The sequence below is a fragment of the Pimephales promelas genome, chromosome 8 (genome assembly GCF_988280905.1).
Source record: "Pimephales promelas chromosome 8, fPimPro1.hap1.1, whole genome shotgun sequence".
Classification (NCBI taxonomy): domain Eukaryota; kingdom Metazoa; phylum Chordata; class Actinopteri; order Cypriniformes; family Leuciscidae; genus Pimephales; species Pimephales promelas.
This window is the reverse complement of record NC_142776.1, coordinates 25,959,646-25,980,161: the sequence shown is the minus strand read 5'-3', so window position 1 is coordinate 25,980,161 and position 20,516 is coordinate 25,959,646. Positions and strand designations below refer to the sequence as shown.

The following is a 20,516-nucleotide window of genomic DNA, read 5'->3' as shown; positions in this document are numbered from 1 at the left end:
CCCTTCTTTATCCAATGATATTTCTCTGACATTTTCTCTTTTGTAATGTCTCTCATCCATCTCTCTATCTAGTCTTTCTTCAAATCTCCCTCTTGCTCACTCTCTCATCATGAGTGGACACGCCTCCTACTGCTGATTGGCTACATATGTTGTCTCTCTGATTTCTCAGAAATCGCTTACTGTACTTTTGAGGATGCAGATTAATTAAAGGCCCATGAAATTGCGTGATGCGGTTTTCTGTCCTATGTTTATGTATATCCTAATGAAACTGGAAGTTTGCGTGGTACAAAATGAGTCATACATTTTTTTCTGGAAGAGAACGACTGTACATTTAACATATTAAATCTATTAAAAATGAATTTAGGCAACATTTATGAGTACAATAGTATACAGATTTACATTTATGTATGTTACACACATATTCTTTAGATTACTAAAACGTTCTTCACACCAAGAAAAAAAAAAAAGAAATTTTCACTGAAAGGTGAATGGTATTTCTGTGGCATCACTGTGGAAGCCCAATTTTGGATCCTATATTTTTAAGAATGTACTATATGATATTGATGAGGATCTTCACAATCGCTCTCTCTGTGTGTCTCTGACATTAGATTTGCAGTGATTTGTATGCTGTTATGGAAATTGTTAATGCAGATGAGATATTTATCATTTTGCAATGACAACTTCAATGTCCTTCAGTGGGATGAATCAGCACCAGTACAGAGCCTCCTTGAACGTTTCCATTATGGGACACCTGACAAAAGAAAAATGAGTTGACAATGTTCTCTTGTGGCTGTTTCTAGATGGCTTGGTTTCATATAATTCTCCACTTGGCCAGCAGATGACTCTCAATGGACAGTATATTTATCTCAATGACTCTGTGTATGATGGAGCCATGAGTTACAGGTCAGTACACTTTTCAAAAGCTTAAGAATAAACGAGGAAGATACTGGATAAGCTAAGTTACTCCTATCCTAAACACATTATCCTTTAGAGAAGTTTCAGTGTATAGTAACTAATTCAGTATGTATGGTTTGAACTGACCGGTTTACCGGTCATTTATTGGTTACACAATAGGCTACATGCTAACTACAGCTGGCCTGTTATTGCTTGGTTGCTATGACAACAACAAGGCGCCAGCAGGCCCTGGACCGGAGAGAGTCACAGTGGTTTCACAATGTTCACAGGAGAAATTGACTCATTGCTCCCTGAACAATACCTTCCATGACATAGTGCAAAGTCTGTTTACCTTCTTGTGTACGTATGACAAAACTGGCAGAAAACCGCAAAGTAGAAATCCACACATTTATCGTCATTAAACTATTACAAAAGTGACAACACTGTCAATGCTGGGAAAATTAAGATAAAGACTTATATAATGCCGCCATCTAGTGGTGAAAATTTTTAAACAGAGTATAATAAACTGAAATATGCCAACATCTATCACACAATTTTAGTCAGAGCAATAAAAGCAATCTGTAAGAGACCTACTAATACTGAGTAATCATTGTTGTTATGTTTATTGTTATTCATTTATTTTATTTATATTTGATTCATCATTATCTATGTATTGAATTAATGAAATACAACAAAATTAGGATTTTTTTATATTTTAAAATGTAATTTAGTCCTGCGATAGCAAAATAGAATTTATCTGAAACCAATATTTTTTTAGTGTAAATTGTAAAGTGATTTTTTTTTACAGTCTATGAGTGAATGTGAAAGTCTTCACTGTCAATCTTGATCAATTTAATCCATCCCTGTTGAAAAAAGTAATATTTTTGAATGAATATATATATATATATAGATATATATATATATATATATACACATAGGTGTTGCTGTAAATAGGCAAATGCTTGAGAGTGTGATTGGATTATTATTGCTGTGATTATTGTGTATGTTAACAGTTCTTCTAACCCTAATTGATGTAGTGTGTACTTTTCATTTCTTAAACAACCATGTAGTAAGACACATCACGGCCATATTCATCAGGCTCAAATTGTGAAAGAATGGTTGGGAGGGAGCATAAAGAATAATTTTCACACATGAATTGTCACCTCTGAGTCCAGTCTTAAATTCATCGAAAAGTCTTTAGGATGTGCTGGAATAGACTTCACAGAGTGCTTGACTCTTGCATTGTCATCGTCAGTACAAGATCTGACCAAAAATTGATGCACCTCTTGATGGAAATGACATCACAATATTTATATATATATATATACACACATACATTCTGTGTTTATTCTCTCCTGTAGTATGACAGAAGGACTTGGACAACTGACGGATGGCATGTGTGGTCTTGATGACTTCACACACAGTCACGTGTACAACGTATGGCCTGGTTATGACTATGTCGGCTGGACCAACGAGAGCTTTCCCAATGGTTACGTTGAGATCATGTTTGAGTTTGACCGTACCCGCAACTTCACCACCATGAAGGTATGAAGTCTGTCATGTACACCGCTAATTCTTTCCTCTTCTGCCATATATGAACTTTCTAGGAGAGCAAGCTGCTACAAGTACAATCTATGTAATTGCTGAAACTTAACTACAATTAAGCTTATTGTAAAGATTAATGGTTTAAATGACACAACTCTTCCAAAATTACACCCATAATAATGTTTTTTTTTTATTCATTCTCTCTCCCTTTTAATCCTAATTGATTCAGGTGCACTGTAACAACATGTTCTCCCAAAGGGTAAAGACGTTTCAGAAGGTGGTGTGTTATTTCCGCTCAGAGTCTGACTGGGAGGCCACACCTATATCATTCAGCCCTGTGATGGATGATGTCAATCCCAGTGCCCGCTTCGTCACCGTTTCACTCTACAATCACATGGCCAGTGCTATTAAGTGCCAGTACTACTTTTCTGACATCTGGATGATGTTCAGTGAAATCACCTTCCAGTCAGGTTAGTAAATGACCATGCAACAACACCAACCCTGTTCAAATGGCACAGCCATTGGATAAATGACTGTTTTAACTCCCTGATTTCAGATACGGCCATGTACAACACAACTCTGGCTCCGCCGAAGCCCGGTACTCCCACCAGTAATCAACCAGGTCAGATTTCCCACTGATGTTGAGTCATATTTTGAGTCATATTTTGAGTAGTTTCTGTCAGGGACATGCAAAGACATTTTGAGGGGAAGTGGCTCAAACCAAAAAAGGGCACTGAGGGAAGATCGCTCTGTCAAAATCATGTTTACCTGGTTTATTTGGGGGTAGTCAAGAGGGGCACCTCAGCTGATGAGGGCAGTGTGACAGTGGCTCTACACTGTAAAAAAATATTTTTATGATTTGTAATCACAACATTTTTTCTTTTGTCAAATCAACTTAAATAATTTATGCAGTTCAAATAACATAATATTTGGAGTTTCTGGTGATGAAATCAATCTCCTTCATTGTATTAACTCAGTTTTTCCATTTCAATGAACTTAATTTTAAGGCAACCAGGTTACTTAATATTTTTAAGTTAAACCAACAATATGTTTTTACAGTGTAGCCACCGGGCCTCCCTCCTGTGCACGTCCCTGAGATCTGTGCCATTTGGATGAACTTCATTCTTCTTTTCATTGATAATAATATAAGTTTAATTTATATAGCACCATTCCATAGATCAAGGATACTTTGCAGGTTATTTTTCTCTTTTCCTCTTTCGTAGAGGATGACCCTACCCACAAAGTAGATGACAGCAACACCCGGATCCTGATTGGCTGCTTGGTTGCCATCATCTTCATCTTAGTAGCCATTATTGTTATCATACTATGGAGACAAGTGTGGCAAAAGATGCTTGAAAAGGTGAGATGGAATTAAATCAATTTAATATTTAAACCATGTAAATTATTTTATAGATTTGTGACTGGCAGAAGATTGCATAGCTTTAAAATGTGATTAAATAGACTTCTATGACCTACTCTACCTTTTAAAAGTTTGGTGTCACACAAAATATTTATTTTTCAAATAAATGCTGTTTAAATGCTGATTTTAATTTTTCTATTCATCAAAAGAATCCAGAAAAAAAGAGCCACCGTTTTCACAAAAATCATCAGTGACTTTTAAAAAAAGAAAAGCACAAATCAGCATATTTCATTGATTTCTGAAGGATCGTGTGACACCGAATGGCTGCTTAAAATGTAGCTTTGTCATCACACTAATAAATTATATTTTAAAATATATTCAAATTGAAAAGAGATCTATATAGATATTTGTAGCCTATATTTTAATAATATTTCAATACATGCAGCCTTGGTGAGCAAAAGAGAAAAATATTTCTGAGAAAAAACTTTTGAGCAGTGGTGTGATTGTCCAATTATGTCTAATTATGTGTATTATGTATTACTAATTATGTGATTTTAAATTATGTCTTTGTCTCAGAATATTCCCACATGAACTTCTTGCATAAAAAAAACTTCTATTCTGCACCAGACCTTAATGTAAAAAAACAAGGATGCTGATTATGACAAACTGTTATTGTAGTCTTACTGCATGGCCTCTGAAACGGAGTAATGCTATTTTCCAGTGTTTATATGGATGAAAAAAAGGCATGCGTAAGTGGATTGTGAATATGATTTCATAGATGCATCAAACTACTAATAAATATGTTAGACCTTTTTAGCATTCTTTACTAAACATCCTACATTCCAGGTGTCTCGGAGGATGCTGGACGATGAACTAACTGCTAGTCTGTCAATACAGAGTGAGACCTTCACCTATAACAACAACAACAACAGCCCCTCCTCAGTGTCCAGCGAGCAGGAGTCCAACACCACCTATGAGCGCATCTTCCCTCTGGGACCCGACTACCAAGAGCCCTCCCGTCTGGTCCGCAAACTGCCAGAGTTTTCCCAAACATCTGAGGATACCGGTGAGTTCCAGAAGTGATATTTGGAAGGTGTAAGGGGGTTGTGGGGAGGAGGAAGGCATATATATATATGAAGAGTTCAGATGCAAAAGCCTCTAAGTGCCATTTGAAATTTTCTTCTAGAATGACCATTTTTATCAAGCTTGTATATTTAAGTTCAGTGATTGATTTCACTTAAATGGCAATGATAATTACCTATTAATTGTTATTTAAGTGAATTTACTGAACTTAAATATACAAGTTTGACAAAAATCATCATTAAAGAAGAACATTTCAAATGGCATTTAGAGGCTTTTGCATCTGAACTCTTCATATATATATATATATATTTGTATTTTTCTGCAGCATCAACAAGTACAGCTTCCAAGTCTCCTCCAGTGAGTGTGCAAGAGGGTGTCCCACATTATGCTGAGGCAGACATAGTCAACCTGCAGGGTGTGACTGGGGGAAACACCTACGCTGTGCCCGCCCTCACCATGGACCTGCTGTCAGGGAAGGATGTCGCTGTGGAGGAATTTCCTCGGAAACTGCTTACCTTTAAAGAAAAGCTGGGAGAAGGGCAGTTTGGAGAGGTCAGTTCTGTATATTTTCTGTATGCAGTTGTGTATTACTGTTTTAATGTTTTTAAATGTAATGAATTCCTGCGATGGCAAGGATTCCTTGATAAATAGAAAGTTAAAAAGAACAGTATTTATTTGAAATAGAAATATTCCGTAACATTAATGTATTTACTTACTTTTTTAATGTGTGCTTTCCAAATAAAAGTAAATTTTTTTTTTTTTTTAATTGCAAAATCATTAAATGTTATCTGAATATACTAAATGGTTGTTTTTGCTGTTGTGTTGTTAGGTGCATTTGTGTGAAGCTGAAGGCATGCAAGATTTCATGGATGAGGACTTTTCCTTCGATGTCATTGAAAACCAAACAGTGCTTGTAGCTGTTAAGATGCTCCGAGCAGATGCCAATAAAAACGCTAGGTTTGCATGCCCAAATGTCACAATCATTACTCTCATAAATTAAAGCTAAACTCTGGGGTGGTGATGGCGCAGTGATAAGACACATGCCTTTGGTGTGAGAGAGCCGGGTTCGAATCCACTGTGAGACACCAATGTGTCCCTGAGCAAGACACTTAACCCCTAGTTGCTCCAGAGGCGTGCGAGCTCTGACATATATAGCAATTGTAAGTCGCTTTGGATAAAAGCGTCAGCTAAATGAATAAATGTAAACTCTGACACTACATCCTAATGAACATCAAATGCATGCAAAAAAAGAAATACTACACACAAAAATGACAATTCTGTCATTGTTTCACTTCCATATGATGTTTTTAATTTTATGACAGAAAATATTTATTGTTTTTGTACTACATATGAAAAAATCATTTTCATTTTTGGGTTAACTGGTCCTTGAATTTTCATTGATCCATCTTGTAACATCTAAAGTAAACACACCCCTGCCAGATTGCCATAACTCTTTTTCCCAATACCTTACAGGAATGATTTCTTGAAGGAGATAAAGATCATGTCACGATTGAAAGACCCCAACATCATCAGGCTGCTGGCAGTGTGTATGAGCTCTGACCCTCTGTGTATGATCACCGAATACATGGAGAACGGAGACCTTAATCAGTTCCTGTCTCGCCATGAGCCTGAAGGCATGATCGCTCTCCTCAGCAACGCTCCAACAGTCAGGTTGATACCAAATATTTTTAAACATTTACAGTTAAGTATAGAAATGGCAATTGGAAGTGCAATTACGGTGGTGGACTGGGAGGGACGTTAAAATCCCAATGAAAAATGAACACATTACTAAGGACGTGTACGGAATTGTAGAAATAGAGTCGACAAGCGAGTTTTCATTGCTAAATTTAATTTTAAGGAGTGATCTTAACCAAGTTATGACTCATATTCTATGTTTTTACTTTCTCAGCTACAGTAACCTGCACCACATGACCACACAGATCGCTTCAGGCATGAAGTATCTATCTTCACTAAACTTTGTCCATCGGGACTTGGCCACCCGCAACTGCCTTGTAGGGAAAAACTACACCATCAAGATTGCAGACTTCGGAATGAGTAGGAACCTGTATAGTGGAGACTACTACCGTATCCAGGGAAGAGCGGTGCTGCCCATCCGCTGGATGTCCTGGGAGAGCATTCTTCTGGTCAGACACACACACACACACACACATAAACTTGACAAAGGAAATAAGTGTTGTATTTTCTGGCTGAAAATGAACTTATTCTGACTTATTTTTCATACATGCTGTAGGTTAAAACAGATTCTATGTCTATAAAAGTCTGACACGGGAGGATTTTTGTCCTTTACAGGGAAAATTCACCACATCCAGTGATGTGTGGGCTTTTGGCGTGACTCTTTGGGAGATGCTTACCTTCTGCAAAGAGCAGCCCTACTCACAGCTTTCAGATGAGCAGGTCATTGAAAACACAGGGGAGTTCTTTCGGGATCAGAGGAGACAGGTAAAAGGATGCTTAAAGTGATAGTTCACCCAAAATGAAAATTCTGTCATTTACTCATCTTCATGTCTTCCAAATAGGCCTGCATGGTGTTTTTTTTTTTGTTTGTTTGTTTTTTACATTTTGTAAAAATAATATTGAAACTGTTGTAAAGTACATAAAGAACATATACTGTTGTAAAGTACATAAAGATAGTCAAAAGTTTTTGTGTTTAATCAGAATCTATTACATTATATGACAGTCAGCGTTGGTGGTCAGTCAGCATTGGGCAAAGGGAAAACAAGAAAGTACAAACATAAACCTAAAAATGACTGTTTATTATATTATATTATACAAATAGTGACATGAACAAAAAAAGAATGAAACCGTTAATTTCAATTATATGTACGACAATTAATTATTACAACAAAATTCATGATCGTGACCAGTGTTGGGTAAGTTATTCTAAAAAAGTAATTAATTACTAGTTACTAATTACCTCTTCAACAGTGTAATTAGATTACTGTACTAATTACTCTCTCTTTAAAAAGTATTTAATTACTTTTAATTACTAAATACTTTCAAAATCTCATATCAATCTCAACCAGCTGAATAATACAAGGATAGACATTAATCTGTTTTAATTCTTTCAAATAAATACTATAAAATTGAATTATCCTTAAACTGACCAGGGTGGAGGAGGTTACATTATAAAAACATAGTTTTTAACATCAGACAATACATTTTGATGTTAAACCCACTATTGTTTTATGTCTGATCTCATGACATTTCACACTTTTTTCCACACATATTTTACAATAATGCATACGAATTTGTACGATATAGTATTTTCTAATATTATAATAGTAATAGTCTAATAATGTAATAGTATTTTCTTATCCTCAGATATACCTGCCCCAGCCGCCAATGTGTCCGGACCCCGTCTACAAGCTCATGTTGAGTTGCTGGCACAGGAACATGAAAGAACGTCCATCTTTCCAGGAGATTCATCACACACTACTGGAATGCAAGCCGTAGTGTCCACTTACGTGCCAACATTGGCACTCCCAGAGACATTTCAGTTCGCCCACAGGACTCCAGTCAACCACACACATCAACACGCACTTATACATTCCCATATATAGGAAGTTTGATCAGAATCTATATTTTTTTCTGTAGCTATTTTCACTGTGAGTGTGCAAAGGCAATCTGATATACAAGTACAGTATGTATATATATATATATATATATATATATATATATATATATATATATATATATACAGTGTATATATATATATATATATATATATATATATGTATATATACGTATATATATGTGTGTGTGTGTGTGTGTGTGTGTGTGTGTATAGTATGATTGAACTATACGCCCCCTAACTAAGTGCCTGCGGTTGGCATACAATACCTGGGCAGCACTAGGCTAAATAAAATGTAGCAATGAATTTATGCACCTTTAACACAGAAGAATTGGATTTTACACACTGTGTAACTTTATACCAACTGAAATATCTATAAAATATCTTTTTCTTAATAGAAAGAGGCATTAAAAATGGTATTGGCTACTAATGGGCCTTTTATTATTTCCAATTTAATGTTGTTTTCAGTATTTTGAGGCCGAAGACAGCTTGAATGTAAATAAGAATCATTAATTGACATTCAGATTCACCTTTTGTTTTTATCTTGATGTCACTTGACGTTTGTGTACATGTTCATCATCTCATTTGTTGAAAATGCTCAAGTATTTTTTTTTTTGTTTGTTTTTTGCATATTTAATTTTTTCTTTGTAGTAAACTGCAAAGACCACTTTCAACCAAGTGGAGTAACAGAAAGTTTATTTGGTTGCCACAAAATTTAAAATTCAAAATCAGAAAAGATTCAATTAAAATTGTAAATTTAAAATGTATAGTTATCCGCAACTACCTATATATGTGTTTATATTTAAGTGTACTGCTTTACATAAGTGTTTTGCTTATTATGGTGAAAATTGTGATTATTTAAGCCCATTTCATTATTTTTCTTTGCTCAAAACAACATTTGTATCAAGAAGCAGAAATGTCAGCATAATGAGCTATACATAGCCATAATCCTTTTACAGAAATCTGTTACAATATTTGCATGAAGTTGGATGAAATCCAATATAGTACAATGACTTAATTGTAAAATTTTTTCATTATATTTGTCCTGTGTGTTCATCTATTCTCAAAGTAGGCCCGAATGGGGCTGTATCACCAGTTTCGTTGATCAAAGATGAAAATAAGCTTATTTTGAAGCTGTTTGTCTTTCATGCTGTTTGTCTTGTTTGCCTTGGTGCTGAATTGCTAAACTGTTGGATAAATACTGGATTTGTATTGAACAGATGCACTATGATGGCTACAGTAAGTTGTGATGTGTTTTCGCATGTGAAAAATGCTGTTGTGAACACTCAGAAATCTGTTTTGTAATTAACTTGTATACTTGTAAATCATTTTTGGTCATTGTATATGACTATAATATTGAAAATGTGTGCCCCTTTGGGGGTCAGTTGAGATATCTGCCATTCTATAAGTTTTGGTTGTGGATTTGAAAGTCTCTATCTACATGTATAGATTAATTTTAACATTCTTGACATGACTGATGAAGTTGCATTATAGATATGCTTTAATTCTAATTCTGCACTGTTTTATCAGCTGGTTTTAAAGTTTATTCTTTCATGCTATAAACATAAAACAGTAGGCTATATAGTCATTTTTGAGACTTTGAGTTTGTTTACAAAAACCTGGAAGTATTCAACATTCCACTTTATAAAACACAGCTTTGTGAGGAGAGTAAAAACTTTTTCATATTCTACATTGACAATATCTTATCACAATGAAGGGGAAACTGGATTATTTTTTTATCAATATGAAAAAATATACAGCATTTTCTTTCTTTAATCCTTTAATCATTTGATATCCCTAAGTGCTGTATTCTTTTAATAGCAGTCTTTTTTCCCCACTAATAATCTTTTGTACATGTAGGCCTGTGTTATAAAATTGTACATACGATATAATAAATTGATGAATCTCTAAACATGTTGTCTAGGTATTTTATAATTATAAAAGCAGATTTCATACTTTGACAGTAATAAAATGTGTATTTGTTTGTGAATTTGACGTTTATGTGCAGCTTATTCATTTTTGCTCTTTAAACGTTCATATTTTCCCCGAAAAAAAAAAAATTTTTTAGAAGACTTTCTAATAAGAATGTTCTGCTATCACATTACTTTACACATTACATTACATTAGGTTTCCAACGATTGATTAGGCTGGTCTGACAGTAGCTAAGTCTTGATTGGGCAGAGTAGATGTCACGTCACAAAAAGGAAACAGCTGATTGGCCGATAGCAGTGTGACCTCCAATCACACCATGGCGGCAGTGCAGACTCCATCCGTGTACACACACACACACACACACACACACCGGCTAAAAACACATTAGAAACTGTTGCGAAGGGAAAGTACAATATAACAGGTAGCATATCATATATTGTATGAATGTAAAGATAGGATGAAGAAAGTAGTGTTGGTAACCGGTGCGAACAGGTAACGAAACTGTGTGTATTTAATTGTTTACATTAGTTTCACATCACTGTTATAACTTTAGCGTTAATAGTTAGACATCAGTTATAGTGATGGGAACTTTTGATTCTTTTTCAATTATCTTTCTGTTTTAAATAACCAAAAGACATATTTGAAAGAAATACATTAGAATTAATTGTATTGTTCTGAATGTGTTCTCATATATAGCCAATAGTTGACATGTTGCACAATGCATCTCTTTACTCTGTAAGTTAATGTTCACTGCATGCATATAACCCTGTTTGCTGTCATGTGTTCAGTGGTATTGGCCTTGCCCTGTGTGAGCGTCTACTAAGCCAGGATGCTCAGCTGCAGCTCTGCTTGGCCTGCAGGAACATGCAAAGAGCTGAAGCTGCCCGACAGGCTCTTCTAGTGTCTCACCCTCAAGCTCAAGTTTCTCTGCTGCACTTAGATGTGGGTGACATGAGCTCAGTGCTCAGGGCTGCTGATGAGTTCAAGCAACAGTAAGACATCCCAGTCCCGGTTTACCAAAATACACTATCATTTTGATGGTGCTGTTATGGTATAGCAACTGAATTCTTGGTAACACTTTACAATAAGGTTCATAAGTTAACTACATTAATTAGCATGAACTAATAATGATCACCACTTATACAGCATTTATTAATCTTTGTTAATGTTAATTTCAACATTTAATAGTACTTTACCAAAATCTTGTTAACATTAGTTTATGCAGTGTGAACTAACATGAATAAACAATGAACAACTGTATTGTTTTATTACCTAACCGTAACAAAGATTTTATAGATTATATATTTTTCTGAGGAACAGGCTGAAATTTTATCACACACAAAAAAATTCTGCCCTCTTAAATCTCATTTGCGCATATTCAAATTTAATTCACCACAGTTGGAAAACATTAAGCTAGCTTATTATGTTATGAAAACGTTATTTCTGAATGTTCAAAATGTCCAGTGTTTTAAAGACAGGGTAGGTGATTTGTTACCGAATTTTTTTTTGTTTTGCTGGTTGAAAGTCTCTTCACATCCCTGATAGCAATAACGCCATAACTACTGTAATTTGGAAGATATGGCAGCCTGTGACATTATTTATCAAATTTACTCAAATTTATGTGTTTCTATGACAACGTTATTAACCACTAAATGAATCTGCAGCTGTCAGGTGGTACAGGTCAGAGCTCTTTAATTTTTTTTTTTTATGTTATATTGTAATGTTATGTGCTTTGAGACATGATGTACTTTAACACTGTCTTTCGTGATGGTTTTGTTTGCTCCTTGCTGTACACGTGTGATTTAAAGGAGGTGTGGCTTTGTAGAGCAGTCTTAAAGGGTTAGTTCACCCAAAAATGAAAAGTATGTCATTAATGACCCTCATGTCGTTCCAAGCCCATAAGACCTCCGTTCATTTTCGGAACACAGTTTAAGATATCTTAGATTTAGTCCGAGAGTTTTCCGTCCCTCAATTGAAAATGTATGTACGATATACTGTCCTTGTCCAGAAAGGAAATAAAGACATCATCAAAGTAGTCCATGTGACCCCAGTGGGTTAGTTCGAATTTTTTAATAATAACAAAAACTACGACTTTATTCAGCATTGTCTTCCGGTTCTGTTGTCAATCCGCGTTCAGTGACGCTGATGATGTAAGACGCTGCTGAAAAGTTTGCGTACTTTTTAAACCCCTTGGAGCCATTGCAAGAATTCATACAAAGTTAATCAGATTAGTCCATCAATACTTTCGTACTTGGTATTATATGACCAGTGAAGCACATCTGGAGCCCCCAATTTCATAAACGTAGATTAAAATGTTATTTAATATTTTATACTTTGTTTTAACAGGTACAAAAGATTGGACTATCTGTATCTCAATGCTGGAATCATGCCTAATCCCAGGGTAGATCTCAAAGCCTTTTATAAAGGCTTGTTTTCTAGGTACAGTATTTTTTTTTTTTCTATTTACACTACCTTTTAAATGTTTGGGCTCAGTAAGATTCTTTTGAGGGGTTTTTTTTTTATAGAAATGACAAGGATGCATTAAATTGATCAAAAGTAAAGACTTAAAATGTTACTATTTCAAATAAATGCTGTTCTTTTGAATTCTTTATGCTTTATGTTCTTTATGCATGTAATTCTCGATTCACAAACAAATAGCTTGTAATGTAATGCATCCTTTAGCCAATGATTCAATAATATACATTTTAAAACATTGATTGTTACGTACTTAGTACTGTGTTGTATACTCCTTTTAAAGTTAGTATGCAGGTTATAGACTTATGTGATAGACAGTGTGCTGTTATATTATAGTATATTACGTTGACTATAGCAGAAGTCTTTGATTATATTTCATTTTATCTACCCATCAGAAATGTGGTTCACATGTTTGCCACGGCGGAAGGTCTTCTGACCCAGGAAGATAAGGTCACACCCATTGGTTTGCAGGAGGTGTTTGCCACTAATCTTTTTGGTCATTTCCTTCTGGTAAGTTGATGGATAAGAACTAGCGAGTGTGTTTCAATGACCACACATAAAAATAAATTCAACATAATAACAAACCGAGACACAGCTAGTGTTCTTTCATGACTATTTCAAAAAGATCACCTAGAACAATATTTGGTCCATGGATGCCACAGCATTCATTTCACTGTTGTCAACACAACCTGTTCCCTGGCAGCTGCCCGATCAATAATTCATCCGAACGTCTCTAATGCTGAAGTTATTTTGAGTCCTCAAATTGCAGCCCTGTGCTTCCTTGTGAAGTGTTGCTGATGTTAATTGAAGAGCTGAGGCATCAGGGCAGCAGAGTTGACTCCTCATGCTTCTCTATACAGTGGAGTTATTGTGACTCAAGTGGCTCAGACATTAAAGTTGCAGTAGATATGACACTTCGTGTCCTCGAAGGCTAGACAAGACATATCGATTTTCTGCTGAGACGGCACAGAGTCAGGGGGATCAATTGAGGCTTGTGTTTCTAGTCAAGTTGCCCTCTGCTTCTCTCTTACTCACACACTTCTATTCTTGTTTTGGTTATTTAAAAAATATATATTAGAATAAAAAATACACATAACAAAATAACTAAAATATACAGTACCATTCAAAAGTTTGGGTCTGTAAGATTTTTGAAATACTTTTATGTAGAAAGGATGAAGAATTCATCAAAAGGGAAAGTAGATTTATAATTTTTTTTTAAAGATTTCGATTTCAAGTAAATTGAACTTTCTATTGAACATTTATAATTTTTTATTCATAACCATGTTTTGTCAGCCATTTTGTTCTCAGGGTGTTGTACCTCACTGTGTTGTTTTAGACAAAGTGGCGTAATTATTATTTTTTCGTCAACCTTTGGCTCGCCTAATGGTGATAGTTTGGGACAGCATTACCAGTATGGCCTCACAATGGAAGACAAAAACAATCAGTGTTTTTGTAATTCTTTTAAGTATGCAGAAATTTTGCAGTACATTCCCTGATTCAACTGTATTTTTTCTCCTGTGACAGGTGAGGGAACTGGAGCCCTTATTGTGTCAGACGGACCACAATTCTCTAATGATCTGGACATCTTCTAGTAATGCCCAGCGATCGGCCTTTAGTCTAGATGACATGCAGCATCAGAAAGGCCATGAGCCCTACAGCTCCTCGAAATATGCGTCTGATCTACTTAGCTTTGCCCTAAACCGCCACTACAACAGCCAGGTAAGTTCCCAGTTCCCTGCACAACTTGAAAACCACTCTAAAACTTCCAAACATTTGGAAGTCCATGACATTATATACAGTATCATAATATACCAGCATAATTGATTATTATTATATTATTTGTGAATTATTAATTAATACTACTGATCCGTTCGCAGGGTTTGTACTCATCTGTGATCTGTCCTGGTCTGGTCATGACTAACCTCACCTATGGCATTCTACCATCATTCTTCTGGACCTTCATCATGCCAATAATGTGGCTTGTAGGTCCCCAATTTACTTTACTTCTTGTTTATCAACACGATAGGATTGTCACACACAAATTTAACAATGTGATAATGTCCGAATGTCCTGTCTCATCAGATAAGAATATTCACCAACACCTTTACCCTCTCACCTTACAATGGAGCGGAGGCTTTGGTATGTACTAGCATGACCCCAAATGGTTCTGGCATCATCAAGTTTAACCTTGGATAATTATTACATTTCACTCACTGGCCACTTTATTAGCTACACCTGTACAACTGCTTGTTAATGCAAACATCTAATCAGCCAATCACATGGCAGCAACACAATGCATTTAGACATATAACCATGGTCAAGATGACTTGCTGAAGTTCAAACTGAGCATCAGAGAGGCGAAGAAAGGTGATTTAAGTGACTGAATGTGGCATGTTGGTTGGTGCCATGACGGGCTGGGTATTTCAGAAACTGCTGATCTACTGGGATTAATTTAATGCACATCCATCTCTAGGGTTTACAGAGATTGGTCCGAAAAAAAGAAAACATCCAGTGAGAAAATGCCTTGTTGTTGTCAGAGGAGAATGGCCAGACTAGTTTCAGCTGATAGAAAAAGGCAACAGTTACTCATAACCACTCGTTACAACGAGGTTTGCGGAAGAGCATCTCTGAACTCACCACACGTCAAACCTTGAAGCGGATGGGCTACAGCAGAAGACCACAACCGGTGCTACTCCTGTCAGTTAATAACAGGAAACTGAGGCCACAATTCATACAGGCTCACCCCAGTAGAAGATTGCAAAAACGTTGCCTATTCAGATGAATCTCGATTATTCTACAGCAACATTCAGATGCTTGGGTCAGGATTTGGCGTAAAAAGCCACGGGTCCATCATGCTTTGTATCAATGGTTCAGGCTGGCGGTGGTGTAATGGTGTTAAAGGGTTAGTTCACCCAAAAGTGAAAATTCTGTCAGTATTTATTTACTCACCCTCATGTTGTTCCGACCCCGTAAGACCTTCGTTCATCTTCGGAACACAAATTAAGATATTTAAGATATTAAGATCTCTCCTGCATACTAGTCCATAGGCTTCTTGAGGGAATGACTCTTGCTGGCACATCGTTAAAATAGTCCAAGTGACTACAGTGGCTCAATTTTAACTTGATCAAACGACGAGAATACTTTTTGTGCGCAAAAACAAACAAAAATAGCGACTTTATTTAAACTATTCACTTCCTTCTCCATAGGCCTGTAGTCAGTTAACGTAGTGTGATTGCGTAAAGCTACGTCACACGTAGGCTCACTATTGGCTGACGCTGGTGCGTGCGACGTACAATAACAGAAGCTTACGCTATTAAACTAGTAACCTGACTCGCGCAGAGGGAGAAATAAACGAATAGTTGAAATAAAGTTGTTATTTTTGTTGTTGTTTTGCGCACAAAAGTGTTCTCGTCGTTTGATAAACTTAAGATTGAGCCCCTGTAGTCACTTGGACTATTTTAACGATGTCTTTAATGACTTTTCGAGGACAGCAAGTCATTCCCTCAAGAAGCCTATGGACTAGTATGCAGGAGCAATCTAAATATCTTAAATATCTTAATTTGTGTTCCGAAGATGAACGAAGGTCTTACGGGGTTGGAACAACATGAGGGTGAGTAAATACTGACAGAATTTTCATTTTTGGGTGAACTAACCTTTTAAGGATATTTTCTTGCTACACTTTGGACCTCTTAGTACCAAATGAGCATTGTTTAAGTACCACAGCCTACCTGAGTATTGTTGCTGACCATGTCCTTCCCTTTATTATTTACCACATCTTCTAATGGCTACTTTCATCAGGATACCGCTCCATGTCACAATGCTCAAATAATTTCAAACTGTTTCTTGAACAAGACAGTTCACTTTACTCAAATGGACTCAACAGTCACCAAATCTTAATCCAATAGAAGACTTTTGGGTGGTGGAAAGGGAGATTTGCATCTTGGATGTACAGCCGACAAATCTGCTGCAACTGCGTGATGCTATCCTATCAATATGGACTAAAATCTTTGAAGAATATTTCCAGCACCTACGTAGCTGAATCTGTGGTATGAAGAATTAAGGCAGTTCGGAAAGCAAACAGGGGTCCAACCCAGTACTAGCAAGGTATACCAAATAAAGTGGCCGGTGCGCTGCATCTCTTTATTGAAATTAATACATTTTCTGAAATCTTTGACTGGGAAAAAAAAAATTGTTGCATAGTACATGGAATGGAAAAAGAAATAAGTGAAACCACTTTGACTAATAGTTTTTGAAGCTTAGTGTTGCAAGTCAGTTGAAGGAATGACTTGGCCTCATAGATTTCTCCTGGTCTCAGTTTTCATCTATTGTTTTTTATTACACAGTTTTGGCTGTTCATGCAGAAACCTGAGTCACTGGACCCAATGGCCAAATACCACAGTTTGACCTCTGGGCTTGGAAACAATTACACCCAACCACGCAAGGTCAGACCTGACAAGCGGGTTCCCTCACTCTTCTATTTTTATGTCCATTTTACTCTGAGAATTGTAATTTTTTTTATATAGGAAATTATAGTCTTTAGGGGTTATATTTTTAGTGATTTGGTTGGTTCTGCTATGAAATAGTTGGACTTTTATGTATCTCAGCTGTTCATCCTGTTCATATCAATCATTACTCATACCTACATAATTTGACAGTTATGTTTGTTTTTTAGATGGACATTGATGAAACTATTTCAGAGGCCCTGTATGTGAAGTTATTGGAACTTGAGGATAAAGTGCGTAAGAAACTGAGAGACGAGGATCTAGATATCAAAGCAAAAATCTAATTATGAAATATGTATCATGCATTTCTATCCCTACAAAGAAATCTTCCTTAATATTTGTTTTTATGAATATCAAAACACTTTATGAAATGATTGTGGTAGTCCAGCATTGTTATGAACTATCATGTTTTTTTTTACTTGTATTTACAAACAAGTACTTACATTGGCAAATTTTATCCAAAGTGACATTCAAGGTACAGTTATTGGTTTCCTTGGAAGTCGAACCCATGAACTTGGGGTTGCTAGCACTATGCTCTACTTTTTGAGCTACTTATTACTAATTATTAATTGCTAATTATTGTAATATTTACATTAGTTTTGTTGCAGTGGATTCCAAGGTGAATGGTTTTTTTTTTTTTTACTATTGTAAGTACTGTGAACAGTCAGCAGTCTGCAGTCTTTATCTTGTCACCTAAAGGGTCTTCTTCCAAAATTATTTGATTTAATAAGAGTATATATAATATATAAAAGGCTAGTCTCTGTCATCTCTTTCCAGCGAATAATTGTGTACCGGTGTGTGGAACTGTGTACATTTTTATGATTAATAAATTGCTTGTCAAAGTATTAACTGTTTAATGTGTCCGATATACTGATATGTGCAACTGAGACTTGTACAACTTTTTTTTCTGTGTTCACACTTAAAGTATAAAGCAAATACAACAAAGTAATAGTTGAAGTGCAGTTGTAACAACTTATTTAACTACACAGCATTAAATAAACATACATATCAGAAACGAATGATTGTAATTCAAATGAGATTTATTGGCATGACAAATTGTACAGTATTTTAGTATTGCCAAAGCATTTTTATATGAGCATGAAAAATAAAAATTAACAAAGTAGAACAAATTTTGTATTAAACAAGTGTGGAAACCAGGAGAAAAAAAATACAGTGTACTATCAGAGTTTGTGTGAATTCTGTATTTCTCAGGATGAGTTAGCAATGTGGGGTTGCAGGTATTGATGGGTTGCCATGGCGACGAAGATCAGAGAAGCACTTCCCTGTGTTAATAAATAAACGATCATCCTATAACCAACTTAGCTTTCTGTGTTTGCCAATTAATTAGTTTAGAGATTTTTAATCACAACGGTTAATATGACAGTACTGGCTCGTCAATCTTACCTCTGTGTTGTAGCTGGAGTTCTCTGGTTACAGTACGCTTGCAATGTCCAGGTAGGCTACATTCAGGCATGATGAGACTGGAGCAAATTTGGTGCTGTTTTCTATAAACTTCAAAATATGAATCCACAATAGCCTATAGCCCGAAGCGATGTACCTCGAGTGATCCAGACATTCGGAGCTGGTCAAATGTGGTGTGTTGTATGTGTCTCCACAACCTCAGGATCTGCAAATATTTGTTGCAGAGGGACTTGTGAAAAACTCCACGTATCGCACTCGGTTTCTTCAGCGAAGCTACTGAGTTTAGGGTTGCAGAATGCCCAGACCATGCCACAAAAGTATACAAAAAACGCTGACATCACCAAAAACATGAGCGCATAAGACTCAATAATCGCCTCCGTCACCACATTCGGCATTCTTCTTATGCGCGGAAGAATGGTTTCTTCAAATGCAGTTATGGTAAAAAAAAACTTAGAGGAAATTTAGCTGAATGTATATGAATCACAGTCGCCTTCAGATGGGTTGTCCCATTGGTGACTGTGATTTCACCATGTACCACATGTTCCTGCTGGATCAACATCGTTGTTGATCCTGGATCAACTTTCCAATCAACCAATCAGGTTTGAGGGACAAGTTTACAGTTTATGTCAAGTTTAGGCTTAAAGCCAGTGTGAAGTAGGCTACTTACACATCAGTGTAATTCACCTTTTATTACTTTATGACTTTAGGGAGAAGTTATGGGTGGTTAGGTTTAGGGGTAGCCTAGGGATTGGTTAAGGACTGCATTTTTATATAATTAATTTAACTGGGACCAGAAGAAAGTCATATTTCCATTTAACTCCTTTGTACGTTATGTGGCTTTGTTTTGTCCTGTAGGGCCAATTACAATAATAAAAAAGGATTTTAAAAACACACCTTTCAAAGCAGTATTTAATTTATCCACAAACAATGCCTAACCTTTACATACATCACTGCCAATTTGCCAAACCAGAAGAGATAACCATTTACCCCTGTTTCACAGACAAAGTCCCACACTGAAATGCATGTTTGAGCTGTTTTAAAGCAGCTTGCACTGGCGTATCTTAAAATATGTCAGTGCCATTGTTTTGTCTCAAGGTGCACATCTGTAATGTGTCAAGCCCATGAGTCTCAAATAATAAAAAACTATAGCCTAGCCCTACATAAAATGTAGTATACATGATGAAAGCGCAGAAGAAGATGTGACCTTTCATAAAAGTTAACAAATATATCACTGACCTCTTCAAACTACTTTATTCAGCCATTATTGTGGGGCTATAAATAAATTGCCAAGAGCATTCAAGCTTTCCAAATAATAATTAACTTGTGACATGTCACATTTTTGTTACAAAGACAGCTGAATGGTTGCTTTTATGGGGTTACTCCATTAGTCCACAACTATTTTGACCTGTTTAGAAGACTTGTAATCCAGTCATGGGGCCATGACCTGCCTCAGTGTTCCTCACGGGCCCTTACTGTCACAACGTTTTGACAGTAAGAAATAAAATGTATTTAGTAATAAAATACTCAATATAAAAAATACATAAAATGACAGATGTTTGAAAAAACATTTATTGTGTTAAATGTACTTGTGAAACTGCCATTTAAAAATGTTGAAATTAGTAATCATATCTGCATTATTTTTTTTCTGGGGTAACTTATGAGACTAGATGTCCCATACTGCTGTGCGGTGAGAGTCCCGGATGTCTTTCAC

General features: G+C 36.0%; 2 protein-coding genes across 6 annotated transcripts in view; both read left to right on the top strand.

Annotated features, from left to right (window-relative positions):
* The window catches only part of ddr2a (discoidin domain receptor tyrosine kinase 2a), a 31,971-nt gene extending 23,401 nt beyond the window's left edge, over positions 1-8,570 (top strand). The window contains exons 6-17 of one of the 5 annotated variants that reach the window (XM_089134238.1): positions 801-903; positions 2,256-2,439; positions 2,669-2,909; positions 2,996-3,061; positions 3,687-3,799; positions 4,697-4,865; positions 5,208-5,434; positions 5,712-5,839; positions 6,356-6,553; positions 6,792-7,026; positions 7,193-7,342; positions 8,225-8,570. In XM_089134238.1, coding sequence (XP_088990364.1) covers positions 801-903; positions 2,256-2,439; positions 2,669-2,909; positions 2,996-3,061; positions 3,687-3,799; positions 4,697-4,865; positions 5,208-5,434; positions 5,712-5,839; positions 6,356-6,553; positions 6,792-7,026; positions 7,193-7,342; positions 8,225-8,356 — 1,946 coding nt within the window. In that variant the 3' untranslated portion in view covers positions 8,357-8,570. Of the gene's footprint in view, positions 1-800; positions 904-2,255; positions 2,440-2,668; positions 2,910-2,995; positions 3,062-3,662; positions 3,800-4,645; positions 4,866-5,207; positions 5,435-5,711; positions 5,840-6,355; positions 6,554-6,791; positions 7,027-7,192; positions 7,343-8,207 lie in introns of all 5 variants that reach the window. The other 4 variants (XM_039647765.2, XM_039647766.2, XM_039647763.2 and 1 more) reach the window with 4 other exon arrangements.
* Positions 8,571-10,717: 2,147 nt separating this feature from the next.
* hsd17b7 (hydroxysteroid (17-beta) dehydrogenase 7) lies at positions 10,718-18,228 on the top strand. Its single transcript, XM_039647781.2, has 9 exons — positions 10,718-10,898; positions 11,195-11,398; positions 12,753-12,845; positions 13,277-13,391; positions 14,406-14,600; positions 14,759-14,863; positions 14,964-15,020; positions 17,225-17,323; positions 17,554-18,228. Exons 1-9 carry the CDS (start codon positions 10,864-10,866, stop codon positions 17,665-17,667), a joined length of 1,017 nt encoding a protein of 338 aa, XP_039503715.2. The 5' UTR covers positions 10,718-10,863; the 3' UTR covers positions 17,668-18,228.
* Positions 18,229-20,516: the final 2,288 nt, after the last annotated feature.